Source organism: Anabrus simplex, chromosome 9 (genome assembly GCF_040414725.1).
Source record: "Anabrus simplex isolate iqAnaSimp1 chromosome 9, ASM4041472v1, whole genome shotgun sequence".
Lineage (NCBI taxonomy): Eukaryota > Metazoa > Arthropoda > Insecta > Orthoptera > Tettigoniidae > Anabrus > Anabrus simplex.
This window is the reverse complement of record NC_090273.1, coordinates 46509438-46523578: the sequence shown is the minus strand read 5'-3', so window position 1 is coordinate 46523578 and position 14141 is coordinate 46509438. Positions and strand designations below refer to the sequence as shown.

Below are 14141 nucleotides of genomic sequence, written 5' to 3'. Positions count from 1 at the left end.
TGCTTTGTTTTTCAAATCATCCAGAGTTATTTCTAGTTGTTCCATATCCTCTCTAATTTCCTTAATCCATCCTATTTGTTGCTTCAGACTCCAGAGTTTCTCTATAATTGTTCTTGGTTATCTGTTTTCTGGTATCCTCATAACGTGACCAAAAAAAAAAAAAAAAAAAAGGAGATCCTCTTCTTCCGTACAGCATCTGTGATGGGCTCCAGCTCTCTGTACACCACTTCATTTGACACTATCCACCATTTTCCATCTTTTTGATGTTTTTCACTTATGCACCTTTGTCCGGCTTCATGGCTAAATGGTTAGTGTGTTGGCCTTTGGTCATAGGGGTCCCGGGTTCGATTGCCGGCAGGGTTGGGAATTTTAACCATAATTGTTAACTTCCCTGGCACAGGGCTAGGTTTGTGTGTCGTCTTCATCATCATTTCATCCTCATCACGACACTCAGGTCGCCTACGGGCGTCGAATCAAAATACCTGCATCTGGCAAACTGAACTTGTCCTCAGACACTCCCGCCACTGAAAACCAAACGCCATTTCATTTTATGCACCTTCCTACTATTATTTTCTCTACTTTTAGGATTTTGTTTATTCTCTTTCTCTGAGTGACATTAAAAAGTGTTTCACTTCTGTATGTCACCTCTGGTTGAACCACCATCTTGTAACATTTGAATTTTGTTTTGATCAGTAGACGTTTCTTATTGTATGTAGACCATGTTAATTTTTGAGCTTTTATAATTTTATTAGTTTTTTCTTGCCATGCAGGTTTCTCATCCAAGTTGTGTGTTATAATTTCTCCTAGGTATTATTATATACAATACAAAAAAGGAATGTTTCAGGTGAGGCATGGGTCCAATTAAAAATAGAATAGTATTGTATCTGAGTCTAGTATATTAGTATAACAAATACATTATAGAGATATCGCAAAACATTGATTGCCAGCGTACCTAGTGGGATGGCCTTGAAACTGAGTGTAGTAGTACACTATACACTATGGATTATGCTGAAAGTGTCAGGTTCCAAGTCGTCTTTAATTCAAAAGTGGTTACAGAGATTTCCCCATTTTACATCGGGTGTTAAAATTATATTGTGTGACATTTGCAGCACAGAGGTGAGTGAAACTTGTTTTATATTTTCCCCTAATAAGTTATTATCAATTTAGCAAAATAAATATGGTATTTTAACTGATACCTATTAAAATACGTAAATTTGAAGCTGCCTAAAAATATTTTAGAATCTACTTGAGAGTCTATTTTTAGGCAGCTAAAATAACATTTAAGCACCTAAAAATCCGAGGTCTAGTAATTGCTATTGCATGTTATTGTGGTGGTTGGAAGTGTAGTGTGTTGCCTGAATATGAAGAGAAATGTGTTCGAACAAACACAAACATCCATTCCCGAGCCAGAAGAATTAATTAGACGCAATTAAAATCCTTGATCCGGCCGGAGAATCGAATCTGGGACCTTCTGAACCAAAGGCCTCAATGCTGATCATTCAGCCAAGGATCATTTTCATTATTTTATCAGTATTAACATTCAACTTTCGTAGTAGAAGAAAGCAAAAATCATTATTTAGTTTCATTATTTCTATCAATTTTAACTGCAACATTTGTAGTTTCAATCTTGCCGCCCAATGCACCACTGTCAACATGTCTCTCATTTTTGTATGGGAGAATATGAAAGGGTCCATTATTGTCTACAGTGTATTTCATATGAATCAGTGTGTGCCATTAGTTCAAAAGTATGTACTGGTATTCAGGAAATTGAAACTGTTTATTCAAATTCAAAAATTTGCAAAATCATTGTCACCAGACTGTTAAGAGTAACCTATATCAAGATACATTATGTCCCAGTCTACAAGGAATGTCATAATTAGTTACACCACTGAACTGTGATAGTCATCTTTGTGATGGAAGGTCATTGTTTACAGGTTTCGCAGTAACTTGAAAGATTTGGAGGCCAGGGTAGACCAGTTGTTTGAAACTGCTTTTCTTCATGTTAATAATCTCGAGGAAGCCCTAGAAACTCTTCAAGGTCTCTATCATTTCTCCAAACGAGACTCTCTATATCCTTGTTTTGTCCGCAAAACTGAATATGTGAGTATCATAATGTTATGTTATTATCTATAGGTAAATATTATGGTTGTTGAATTGAAACATAACCAGAACTGGTAATTCCAATGCAAAATATCCACTGTCACATGCTCACAGTACACAGTACTAATTGTAAGAAATAACTCTGAATTTTATATTCTAATGTATATATTTATTTACTAGCAAGATACCCGTGCTTCGCTACGGTATTATACTGTTAAAAATTAAATAACTGGAAAGGAGGTTCAACCTATTCAATACTCAAAAGAAAGAAACGTAGCAATCACATTTCTATTTAAATGGGACCGGTTTCGACCTTAGTCTAGGTCATCATCAGCCATAAAAAACATGTAAAATGTTTATGAATGTTGGAGGTCAGTTTCACACTCTGTTAGACACGACACCACATTCTGTCCTGCACAAAGTCACAACACTACCAATCAACATGCGAAGATTAAAAAGGCTTGAATTCGCAGACGAACAGATCTGTAGTAGAAAGCCGCCAGCTCCTGGTGACCAGCGCGGCACACTCAAGGTCACGCGCTGCGGCCAAACACCAAAGTAGAGTGGAGAACGTTTCGAAGGTCCAGAACCTGTCACGGCTGCGGGAAGCCAAGTACGTATATAAAAATATACGACGCCAATTAGTACAACCGAATGAGCACCCGTACTCCAGTTAAGTTCTTGGTAAACAGTTGACTTGAAAAAACAGTTGTAGAGAGAAGAAAAAAATGTAGTAAAAAGCGCAATATCGGAAAACAAATGAAAACTTATATGCACAGTGCGCTATTTTTTAAAAAGAAAAATTTTTAGGTTATGATTGAAGTAGTCGAAGTTGGCGCAAGACAAAAATTTTTGAAAGAGGAGAATAAATTAAACGAGGAAGAGTGATAGTGAAATAAGAGAAAGAATAAAAGAAATTGAAGTTAGATGGTAATGAGGAAAGATAAGATAGGGAAGTGAAGGAGGGGTAGTTTAAGGTGGGTTAGGAGGGTGGGTTATTGGAGGAAGAAAATGTGGGTGGGAACTATGTAAGACATGGAAAATAGAATTGGGGTTTTGGAATTTGGAATTTTTGAGAAGAAGAATTAGGAAGTCAAAAAGGATATTGGGTTTTTCAGAAATGTCGTTTAAATTGAAATTGATAATTGGACGGACAGACCCAGTCCCCTATACAACACTTCTAAATTCATCCAAACATTTTTACTAAAAAATTATCGATTTTTATCCAACAAATCTATCAAAAACACTTTTGATCTAATCAACAAATTAAAAAATTTTGAAATCCAACCAAATTTTTCTCTCCATTCTTTTGACATTGTCAACATGTACCCTAGTATTCCAATTCCAAAATTATTCCCCATTATAAACAACAACCTAAACAAATTCAGTAACCTAAGTAAACTTGAAATTCAAGACTTCATGTCTATTTTAAAATTAGTTCTCAACAATAATTATTTTACCTTTGACAACACCATTTATCAACAAGATGGCTTGGCTATGGGCTCACCTGCTTCTGGCATTCTTGCTGAAATTTACCTCGACTTCTTAGAAAACACAAGAATTAATAATAATAATAATAATTTCTCCAACATCCACTTTTGGGCGAGATATGTCGACGACACATTGGTAATATTAAATGAGGAATCAACCAACGCAGCCTCTACACTTCTTCATCTCAACAACTTAGACTCTAACATTAAATTCACCCTCGAATCAGAACACAACCAAACTCTTCATTTTCTAGACCTAACTATTACTAGACATCCTTCTTCTTTATCTTACAAAATTTTCAGAAAACCAACCCAAACAGCAACTACAATAAGACAAGATTCTTCGCACCCCCAAGCTCATAAATGTGCTACTTATAACAGCTTAATTTTTCGTGCCTTCAACACCCCTATGTCCAAAAAAGATTTAAATAATGAATTAAACACCATCCGCAACATTGCTAAATTTAATGGCTTTAACAACTCCTTCATTAACTGCATCATCAACAAATTAAAACACCGTCCAAAAACCACTTTATCTAAAGACACAATAAAACCAACTGCTTTTTCCACCTTCACTTTTACTAATATCTTTAAAAAACATAATATGAAAATTTCTTTTAGAACTAACAATAGAAGTCTTGATATTTTACACAACTCTAAATCTCTAAATAAGTCTAATGCTTTTTCTAAATCTGGTGTATACAGATTTAAATGCAACAACTGCAGTTCCTCCTACGTCGGACAAACTGGCCGCAACTTCAATATCAGGTACTCTGAACATGTCAACGCCATTAAATACAACACATTCTCTGCAGGGGCGTAGCCAGGGGGGGGTTACTGGGGGTTAGAACCCCCCCCATGGAACTTTCACAAAAAGAAAATAAATATAAACTGACAGTTAACAATAAACTAAATAAACATTGCTTAAAATAGATAGATAATAGATAATAGATAATAGAAAATAGATAATGTCTATTAACTGTTGGAATATGCAAAGTCAGTATGGAGGTGTCTGCATGACTGCCGCGCCAGCTCTTTGGTCGTAGTGTGTGTGTGTTTCGAAACACCGCCGGCTCAATCAGCTGTCTCGATGCCTCGACACCACATCGTTTCATGTACCGTGTGTTGCGTGAACAGAAGCTCAGTCCTTCCGTACATGTCAGCTACATCGATGCTTTGAAACAGAAAAGATTTTTGAAACGGTCACGGTGGTTTGTTTATCTTCTCGCCTCAATAGAAACACTCCGATTGACATTGTCCTGAAGTTGAACTGACACTCGTTAATAGACGCTTCATATTCCGCACCGCAAGTCAAGTTACTAAAAGAACAATGTACTCCGCATTGTAAGGTATTTGTTGTACATAGAAAAAGGACATTATTGTTCTCAAAGCAGGGTCATACTATGCTCCCATTTGTCAAGTGCAAACGTTTCGAAAATTATGTTTTTAAACTTCAAATTGAACTAGATTTTAAAGCTGGATTAGGCCAAATCTGTTACTGTACGACCAACCAGATGAAGTAGACAGAGAAAAGAAGTATATCTACCTGCCTACAGAGCCATATAACAACAATAAATACGAGCTTGACGACGTAGAAGTGAGGGGTCTCATGATCGGTGCAAGAGGGACAATCCCTAAGAAGACGAGTTTCAACATCAGTACCAAGGACCTCAAAGCGCTCAGGGATTCTCTTCTGACACTCATTCAGACACCACTTATATTCGCCAGACAAAGATCATGGATTTATCATTTACAAAAAAGATCCTTATATTTAACGAAGTTGTTATAGTGTATTCTTTGTCTTTACGCAGCCACCAAGTGGATTTTGAAAATAAAATAAAAATAATACCGATATTCGATTCTTCTTAGATGAATTACTCATTTTATAATCATTCAAATTAGTTCACTTAGTTGTTAACTATCTTACCATGTTTTCGTAACTACATGGTTACATGTACGTAAAACCAAGCGAGTTGGCCGTACAGTTAGCTGTGATCTTGCATTCGGGAGATAGTGGGTTTGAACCCCACTGTCGGCAGCTCTGAAAATGGTTTTCCGTGGTTTTGCATTTTCACACCAGGCAAATACTGAGGCTGTACCTTAATTAAGGCCATGGTTGCTTCCCTGTCCCATCTACGTATCTACCTATCTACGTCGGTGCGACGAAAAGTAAATTGTAAGAACAACATGAAAAAGGAAATTGAAGACAACAGAAAGAAGATTATTCCTATTATCAAAACTATCATTTTGTGTGGCCGCCAAGGTTTACCCCTTAGAGGACATAGAGACGATGGACCCATTATATTGAATGATGAAGAGCCTACTGAAAATGATGGAAATTTTAGTACTTTCCTTCATTTTCGTGCAAGAAATGGGGATGAGGATTTAAAAACTCATTTGCTTACAAGCAGCCGCAATGCTATGTACATTAGCCCACAAACTCAAAACGAGATCACTCACGTATGCAATTACTTTATTGTTGAAAACATCGTGCGCAGAGTGAACAGATCACAGTGTTTCACTATAATGGCCGATGAGACAAGTGACATTTCTGGAATGGAACAAATGTCACGTTGTGTTCGGTATGTCAACCCTGACTCTCAGACACTCAGGGAGGACTTCCTCCAGATTGTACCGATCACTGACGCCCCTGGAAGAGGTTTGGCTGCCAAAATAATTGATGTGCTTAAGAAGATAGGAGTCAACTTAAATTATTTAAGAGGACAAGGATATGATGGAACTAACGCTATGAGTAGGCAGTTTAATGGCGTCCAAGCGATAATAAGGGAGACCTACCCGTTGGCTTTGTACGTGCACTGCAGTTCACATGTTCTCAATCTTGCTATAACCCATGCATGCTCAATCCAAGGAATCAGAAACTGTTTGGGTGCTGTGGGGAATATTTGTTCATTTCTTAGTTTTCCTAAAAGGTTAAATGCATTTAAAGAATCGATAGATGCCACTGTTCCTGAAAGTGACAAAACGAGGCTTAAAGCATTGTGTCTAACAAGATGGGTGGAGCGCCATGACTCAATTGCAGTATTTCTAGAACTGTTTGATGCCGTCGTTGCAGTTCTTGAAAATATAGTACAATGGAATAATAAAGAAGCCTGCACTAATGCTCTACATATACTAAATCAAGTATTTAATGTAAGTGCTCTTCTTAGCAGATTTTTTCAAAGTGAAGAGTTGGACATTACAAAAGCATTTTCATATGCTAATGTTGTGGAGGACAGAATTATCAAGATCAGAGGAAACGCAGAAGAGGAGTTCATAAACATATTTATGCAAGCAAGCAAGAAAGCTTCTCAATTGGACACACAAATTACCATTCCTCGTATAGCAAAGCGCCAAAGGTAATGAAGGTATCGGCCAAAGGAACACAAGGGCCACGAAGGGCGTGAAAATGAAAGACTCCCTAGCCCTCGCAAACCCAATAGCGTTGGGGTCGGAAAAGAACAAGAGTTGACCAAGAGAGGTCGGATAGGATAGATGAAAGTGAGAAGCCTGGCACAAGTAAGTGGAAGCAATGCCAGGACTCAGCTAAGGGCCCCGTGGTCGCCAACCCACGCTCCAAAGTTCAGAGCCCTTGGGGCGTATCCTTATGATAGTCATACATGCGCATACCAGACACGCACAAGCAGTTTCATTATGTTATATCTTAATTTTGTAACTGTAACCCCCCCCCATTGGGCGATCCTGGCTACGCTACTGATTCTCTGCCATAGGACAGCACATACAAGACTCCAAACATAGTTTCACCAGTATTGACAATGACATAAACATACTTAAAATCATTAACAAAGGCCCCCTCTTAAACATTACTGAATATTGCTTTATCCACCTTGACCAGTACTTCAACCCTAATTTCAATTTAAACGACATTTCTGAAAAACCCAATATCCTTTTTGACTTCCTAATTCTTCTTCTCAAAAATTCCAAATTCCAAATTCCAAAACCCCAATTCTATTTTCCATGTCTTACATAGTTCCCACCCACATTTTCTTCCTCCAATAACCCACCCTCCTAACCCACCTTAAACTACCCCTCCTTCACTTCCCTATCTTATCTTTCCTCATTACCATCTAACTTCAATTTCTTTTATTCTTTCTCTTATTTCACTATCACTCTTCCTCGTTTAATTTATTCTCCTCTTTCAAAAATTTTTGTCTTGCGCCAACTTCGACTACTTCAATCATAACCTAAAAATTTTTCTTTTTAAAAAATAGCGCACTGTGCATATAAGTTTTCATTTGTTTTCCGATATTGCGCTTTTTACTACATTTTTTTCTTCTCTCTACAATTGTTTTTTCAAGTCAACTGTTTACCAAGAACTTAACTGGAGTACGGGTGCTCATTCGGTTGTACTAATTGGCGTCGTATATTTTTATATACGTACTTGGCTTCCCGCAGCCGTGACAGGTTCTGGACCTTCGAAACGTTCTCCACTCTACTTTGGTGTTTGGCCGCAGCGCGTGACCTTGAGTGTGCCGCGCTGGTCACCGGGAGCTGGTGGCTTTCTACTACAGATCTGTTCGTCTGCGAATTCAAGCCTTTTTAATCTTCGCATGTTGATTGGTAGTGTTGTGACTTTGTGCAGGACAGAATGTGGTGTCGTGTCTAACACAGTGTGAAACTGACCTCCAACATTCATAAACATTTTACATGTTTTTTATGGCTGATGATGACCTAGACTAAGGTCGAAACCGGTCCCATTTAAATAGAAATGTGATTGCTACGTTTCTTTCTTTTGAGTATTGAATAGGTTGAACCTCCTTTCCAGTTATTTAATTTTTAACATCAATAATTTCAATACGGAACAATGAAATTTTTATCTTTAAACGGTATTATACTGAAATTTATAATTGAATGCTTATTGTCTTAGATATATAATCCGCCGAAATTCGCGATCTGACTCGCTTTCTGCGAGAATCCACCAAAATTCCCGATATTACTCGTTTTCTATTAGATTACGGCACGTTCCCTCCCATTTTTCAATCTTCCTTTCCAGCAATCAATTTCGTACTTCCCGGGCTAGGCTCAGGTATTCCTCCCGGTCAGTTGGGTCCGTAAATCTTTGCCATCTTTTCCTATAACTTTTTAAATATGGATAAAATCCTTCAGGAGATCCGGCGTGGTGTCATATTGGGTGCCTTGGCGGCACTGAACCCGCGGCCGGACTGCATTCTTAGTCATTACCCATCCAGGAGTCGTTTCCAGCGCAGTCCGCACATTTGACGACGATCCGGAACATTATTATTATTATTATTATTATTATTATTATTATTATTATTATTATTATTATTATTATTATGTGTTGCTGGAATGGCTGATGACAGGGAAAACCAGAGTATCCGGAGAAAAACCTGTCCCGCCTCTGTTTTGTCCAGCACGAATGTCACATGGAGTGACCGGGATTTGAACCACGGAACCCAGCTGTGAGAGGCCGGCGCGCTGCCGCCTGAGCAACGGAGAATCCTTATAAAACCATTAAGAACAGTAAAATCAGTTGGTCTCACCTCCTTCTACCCCCCACCGCCGTTAAGTTTATTTACCGCCACCCTCCCCCCAAAAAAAATATTAAAAGAAGGCTTGTTTCTTTATGTTTAAGGGAGATTCCAAACACCAATGTTCACATCTATTGCCTTCAGTTTTGAGATATAAGTATCCCCATAAAAATAATTTACTTTTTTCACTTCATTTCACACTACCTCCCCCCTCCCCCCTCTAAGTGAATTTTCCCGCAAAAAATACTTGTTTCTTTAATAGTAAAGGGTCTTCTAAATACCAATTATCACGACTCTATAACTTCTTCAGTTTTTGATTTATGTGTCCTCATGAAAGGAATACAACTCCTTTACACTCCCGCCCTCCAAGATAGGTTCCCCCAAAACGCGTTTTTTTGTTTTTAAAGGAGATCCAAACACGAATGTTCACGTCTGTAACAACTTTAGTTTTTATTAGATGTATGTATTCTCATACAATTAAGTCAATTTTTCAATTCTTTCACCCCTCCCCCCCGCCCACCTTCATTGGATTTTCTGAGAATACGTGTTTCTTTACTTTTAAAGCAGATTGCAAATATCAAATTTCACGTCTGTAACATCTTCATTTTTGAGATATCAGTAGCCTAATTAAAAGAATTCAACACCTGTGTCAGTCACTTTTACCCCCCCCCCCCCCCTCCCGCACCACCACCACCAAAGTGGTATTTGCGAACACTAAAAATACACGTTTCTTTATGTTCAATAGAGATAAAGATACCATTTTTCACTTCTGTAACATGTTAAGTTTTTTAGATATACTGTAAAAATTCTCATTTTAAAATTTCACCCCTTTTGAGTTCCCCTTAAGTGGAGTTTCCAAAAACAAATCACCTATGTTTCTTTACATTTACAGGAGATTCCAAACACCCACTTTTCATGTCTGTAACATTTTACGTTTCCAAGATATTCTGTAGATATAGTCTTTCAAAAAATTCACCCCAATTTCTCATTCCTGTTTAACCGCCATTAATTGGATTTTCCAAAAACGAGAAAAATACGTGTTTCTTCAGTTTTAAAGGAGATCCCATATACAAATTTTCAGTTCTCTAATATCTTTCGTTTCTGAGATATATGTATCCTCATTAAAGGCATTCAACAAATTTTTCACCCTTTTACACCCCACCCATTGGTATTTAGAGGAAACAAAAAAATACTTGTTCCTTCATTTTTAGAGGAGATTCTAACTACCAATTTTTACATCTGTAAATTTTAAAGTTTTAAGATGTAGACACACTCATTTTAAAAAAAATTCACCCCCCTCCTTTTCACCCCCCAATATTTGCATTATCCAAAAACGAAAAAATACATGTTTCTTTACTTTTAAAGTAGATCCCAAATACCAATTTTCAGGTCTGTAATATCTTCAGGTTCTGAAATATAAGTAGCCTCATTAAAGGCATTCAACCCATTATTCACCCTTTTACACCCTTCCTATTGGGATTTTCCGAAAACAAAAGAATACGTGTTTCTTTACTTTTAAAGGAGATTCTAAATACCAATTTTAACATCTATAAACTTTAAAAGTTTTGAGATATAGATACACTCATGTTAAAAAATCACCCCCTTTTCACCCCCATTAATTAGATTTTCCAAAAACCAAAAATACGTGTTTCTTTATTTTTAAAGGAGATCCCAAACACCAATTTTCAGGTCTGTAATATCTTCAGGTTCTGAAATATAAGTAGACTCATGAAAGGCATTCGACCTCTTTTTCAACCTTTTCCACCCTTCCTATTAGGATTTTCCGAAAACAAAATACACGCGTTTCTTTATTTTTAAAGGAGATTTTAAATACCAATTTTCACATCTATAACCTTTAAAAGTTTTGAGATATAGATACACTCATTTTAAAATATTACCCCCTTTTCACCCCCACTTAATTGGATTTTCCAGAAACAAAAAACACGTGTTTCTTTATTTTTAAAGGAGATCCCAAGCACCAATTTTTAGGTCTGTAATATCTTCAGTTTCTTAGATATAAGTAGCCTCATTAAAGGCATTCAACCCCTTTTTCACCCCTTTTCACTCCTCCTATTGCGATTTTCCGGAAACAAAAAAAGACGTGTTTCTTTATTTTTAATGAAGATTCTAAATACCAATTTTCACATCTGCAAACTTTAAAAGTTTGGAGATATAGATTCACTCATTTAAAAAATTCACCCCCTTTTCACCCTTCCATAATTGGATTTTCCAAAAACAAAAAAATACATGTTTCTTTATTTTTAAAAGAGATCAAAAGTACCAATTTTCAGGTCTGTAATATCTTCAGTTTCTGAGATATAAGTACGGGTATCCTGAAAAAGGCATTCTACCCATTTTCCCCCATTTTCACCCTTTTTCACCCCTCCTAAGGCGATTTTCTGAAAACAAAAAAATATGTGTTTCCTTATTTTTAATGCAGAAATTCTGGCTAAACATTTCAACAAGCTTTTAAATTGTGAGGAACCTACAGAACTCCTTCATTTGGACACCAACACCCCGATAAAAACATCACCAGAAAACATCAATCCCCCCACAATAAAGGAAGTCTACCAAGCTCTGAATAAATTAAAAAACTACAAAGCGCCAGGAGAAGATCAGACCTTTGCGGAAATCTGGAAATATGCAGGAATCTCAGCAAAAGTTGCCCTCCATCAACAACTGTCTCTATCTGGATTAAAGAAGAACTACCAGAACACTGGACAACAGCCCTCATTCATCCTCTGCACAAAAAAGGGGACAAAACCTACCCTAATAACTACAGGGGAATCTCTCTCCTAGACATAACATACAAAATATTTTCAATAATCATCCTTAATAGGATAAGTTTACAACTTGAGAAAGAACTAGGAGAATATCAAGGAGGTTTCAGACCCTGGAGGAGCTGTCCTGATCAGATCATGAGTCTTAAGTTGATAATGGACTATAACAGGAAAAGAAACAGAGATATGGTGATAACATTTGTAGATTTCAAGAAAGCTTATGATTGCATCCATAGAGAATCTCTGTTTAAAATTTTAAGACACCTTGGACTACACCCCAAATTAATAAACATGATAAAATTGACTCTCACCAATACCAAGTCAAAAGTGAAGTTTAGGGGTGAAACATCAGAGACATTTGAAATTAAAACTGGACTACGGCAGGGAGATGGGCTCTCACCACTATTATTTAACTGTGCTCTAGAAATGGTAATGAGGGAATGGTTTAGAAAATGTCCCCCCAAAATAAAGATTGGCCGAAAAATCAAAACAAATTGCCTGGGTTTTGCTGACGATTTAGCATTACTAGCAGTGGACATAAAAGAAGCAAAAACCCAGATATCAGAACTTCAAAACATTGCAAATAAAATTGGCCTCAAAATATCATTTGAAAAAACAGAAATTATGCCCCAAAAACCAACACAGCTAAAAGAAGTCACCATAAATGGTAATAAAATCAAAATAGTAACTCAGTTTAAATATCTTGGAGAAGTAATAACACATAACTTAAATGAAAAAATCTCAATCCAAGTAAGAACAAATAGATTAGCTAAAGCACAAAAATTAACATGGGATATCTACAAAAAGAAATGTCTATCAATAAATACAAAAATAAAACACTACAACACAGTTATAAAACCGGAAGCTACATATGCAGCAGAAACACTCTTTTACCTGAATAAACAATCAAAGACTGACAGACTTCAGAAAATTGAAAGGAGTATTGGAAGAACCTGTATCAACAAAAAATATCAGAAAGATGGACAGTGGCGGTTAATACCTAACAAAGTCGTGTACAAAGAGCTAGAACCCATTACAGATACTATGCGTAAGAGGAGACTGGGATTCTTTGGACATATCATGAGGATGCAGGACTCAAGACTTCTGAAACAACTAGTACAACACAATCTCGTCTCAAAAAATACCACAACAGGATGTAAATGGATCAGAGAAGTAAGAGAGGATCTGAAGGAAATAGGCCTTACAACAGAAGACACCAAAAATAAGATAAAATTGAATACAAAACTCAAGAATACAAACCTCCGCTTTACCCTTACACAAAACAAACCAACAACACGCACATTTTCAACTGAGGAAAGGGCACGAAGATCGGAGCGTCTGAAGAAGTACTGGGAGGACCGCAAAGCCCGAACAATCCCTTCAAAGAGACCTGAACGACGGACTGACTAAAGTGATCCTATGTGGTCATAAAAGAAGAAGAAGAAGAAGAAGAAGAAGAAGAAGAAGAAGAAGAAGAAGAAGAAGAAGAAGAAGAAGAAGATTCTAAATACCAATTTTTACATCTGTAAACTTTTAAAGTTTTGAGATATAGATGCACTCATTTTAAAATTTCACCCCCCTTTTCACCCCCTTAGCGCCGGAATATCCAAAAATCCTCTCTTAGCGAGCACCTACATGTTAACATGAATGTATCCCCAAAATTTCATTTCTTTATGTCCAGTAGTTTTGGCTCGGCGATGATGAATCAGTCAGTCAGTCAGTCAGTCAGGACAAGTTATTTTATATATATATATATAGAAGAACTGAGATCGATGAGGGAACAGCTTATCCATGACGTTAGCAGGGTGTAAACGCGTGGAATTTATCCTTGTCTGTTTGTTTTCATATTTGGTCGTGTGTCTCTGTTGTGTCAGTTATTGTGTTTACCCTTTTGTGTCTTCATATAATCCTTCATGGCATAACTTCCTTCCTCTGATGATTTACCTGAAATGAGCCATTAACTTCTACCTTAAGGCAGCACTCCAGAGATAAAAAGATACAGTATTTTTACCTAATGCGTGGGTTTTCAAGAAACTTTGTGTGAATGTCACCTACATAAAAGTAGAGGTATCATGAGCATTTCTTTCATATACAAGTAATAGTTTTTCCAAAATAAATTTTTGTTTTTGAAATTTTTAATTCAATTTTTTAAAATGAAATTTAATTAACATGTTAATGTAAATTTGTAATTAGGTAGATAATACTTCCTTTAAAAGCACTACATATCAATTTTTCTGTACATAATTTATAAAAGGAGATATATC

General features: G+C 36.7%; 1 protein-coding gene across 1 annotated transcript in view; it reads left to right on the top strand.

Moving 5' to 3' along the window:
* The window catches only part of kl-2 (dynein heavy chain 2, axonemal kl-2), a 638176-nt gene that overhangs the window by 28209 nt on the left and 595826 nt on the right, over nucleotides 1-14141 (top strand). Inside the window, exon 6 of the mRNA XM_068229141.1 lies at nucleotides 1935-2100. Within this exon, the coding sequence (XP_068085242.1) occupies nucleotides 1935-2100 (166 nt within the window). The remainder of the gene's footprint in view (nucleotides 1-1934; nucleotides 2101-14141) is intronic.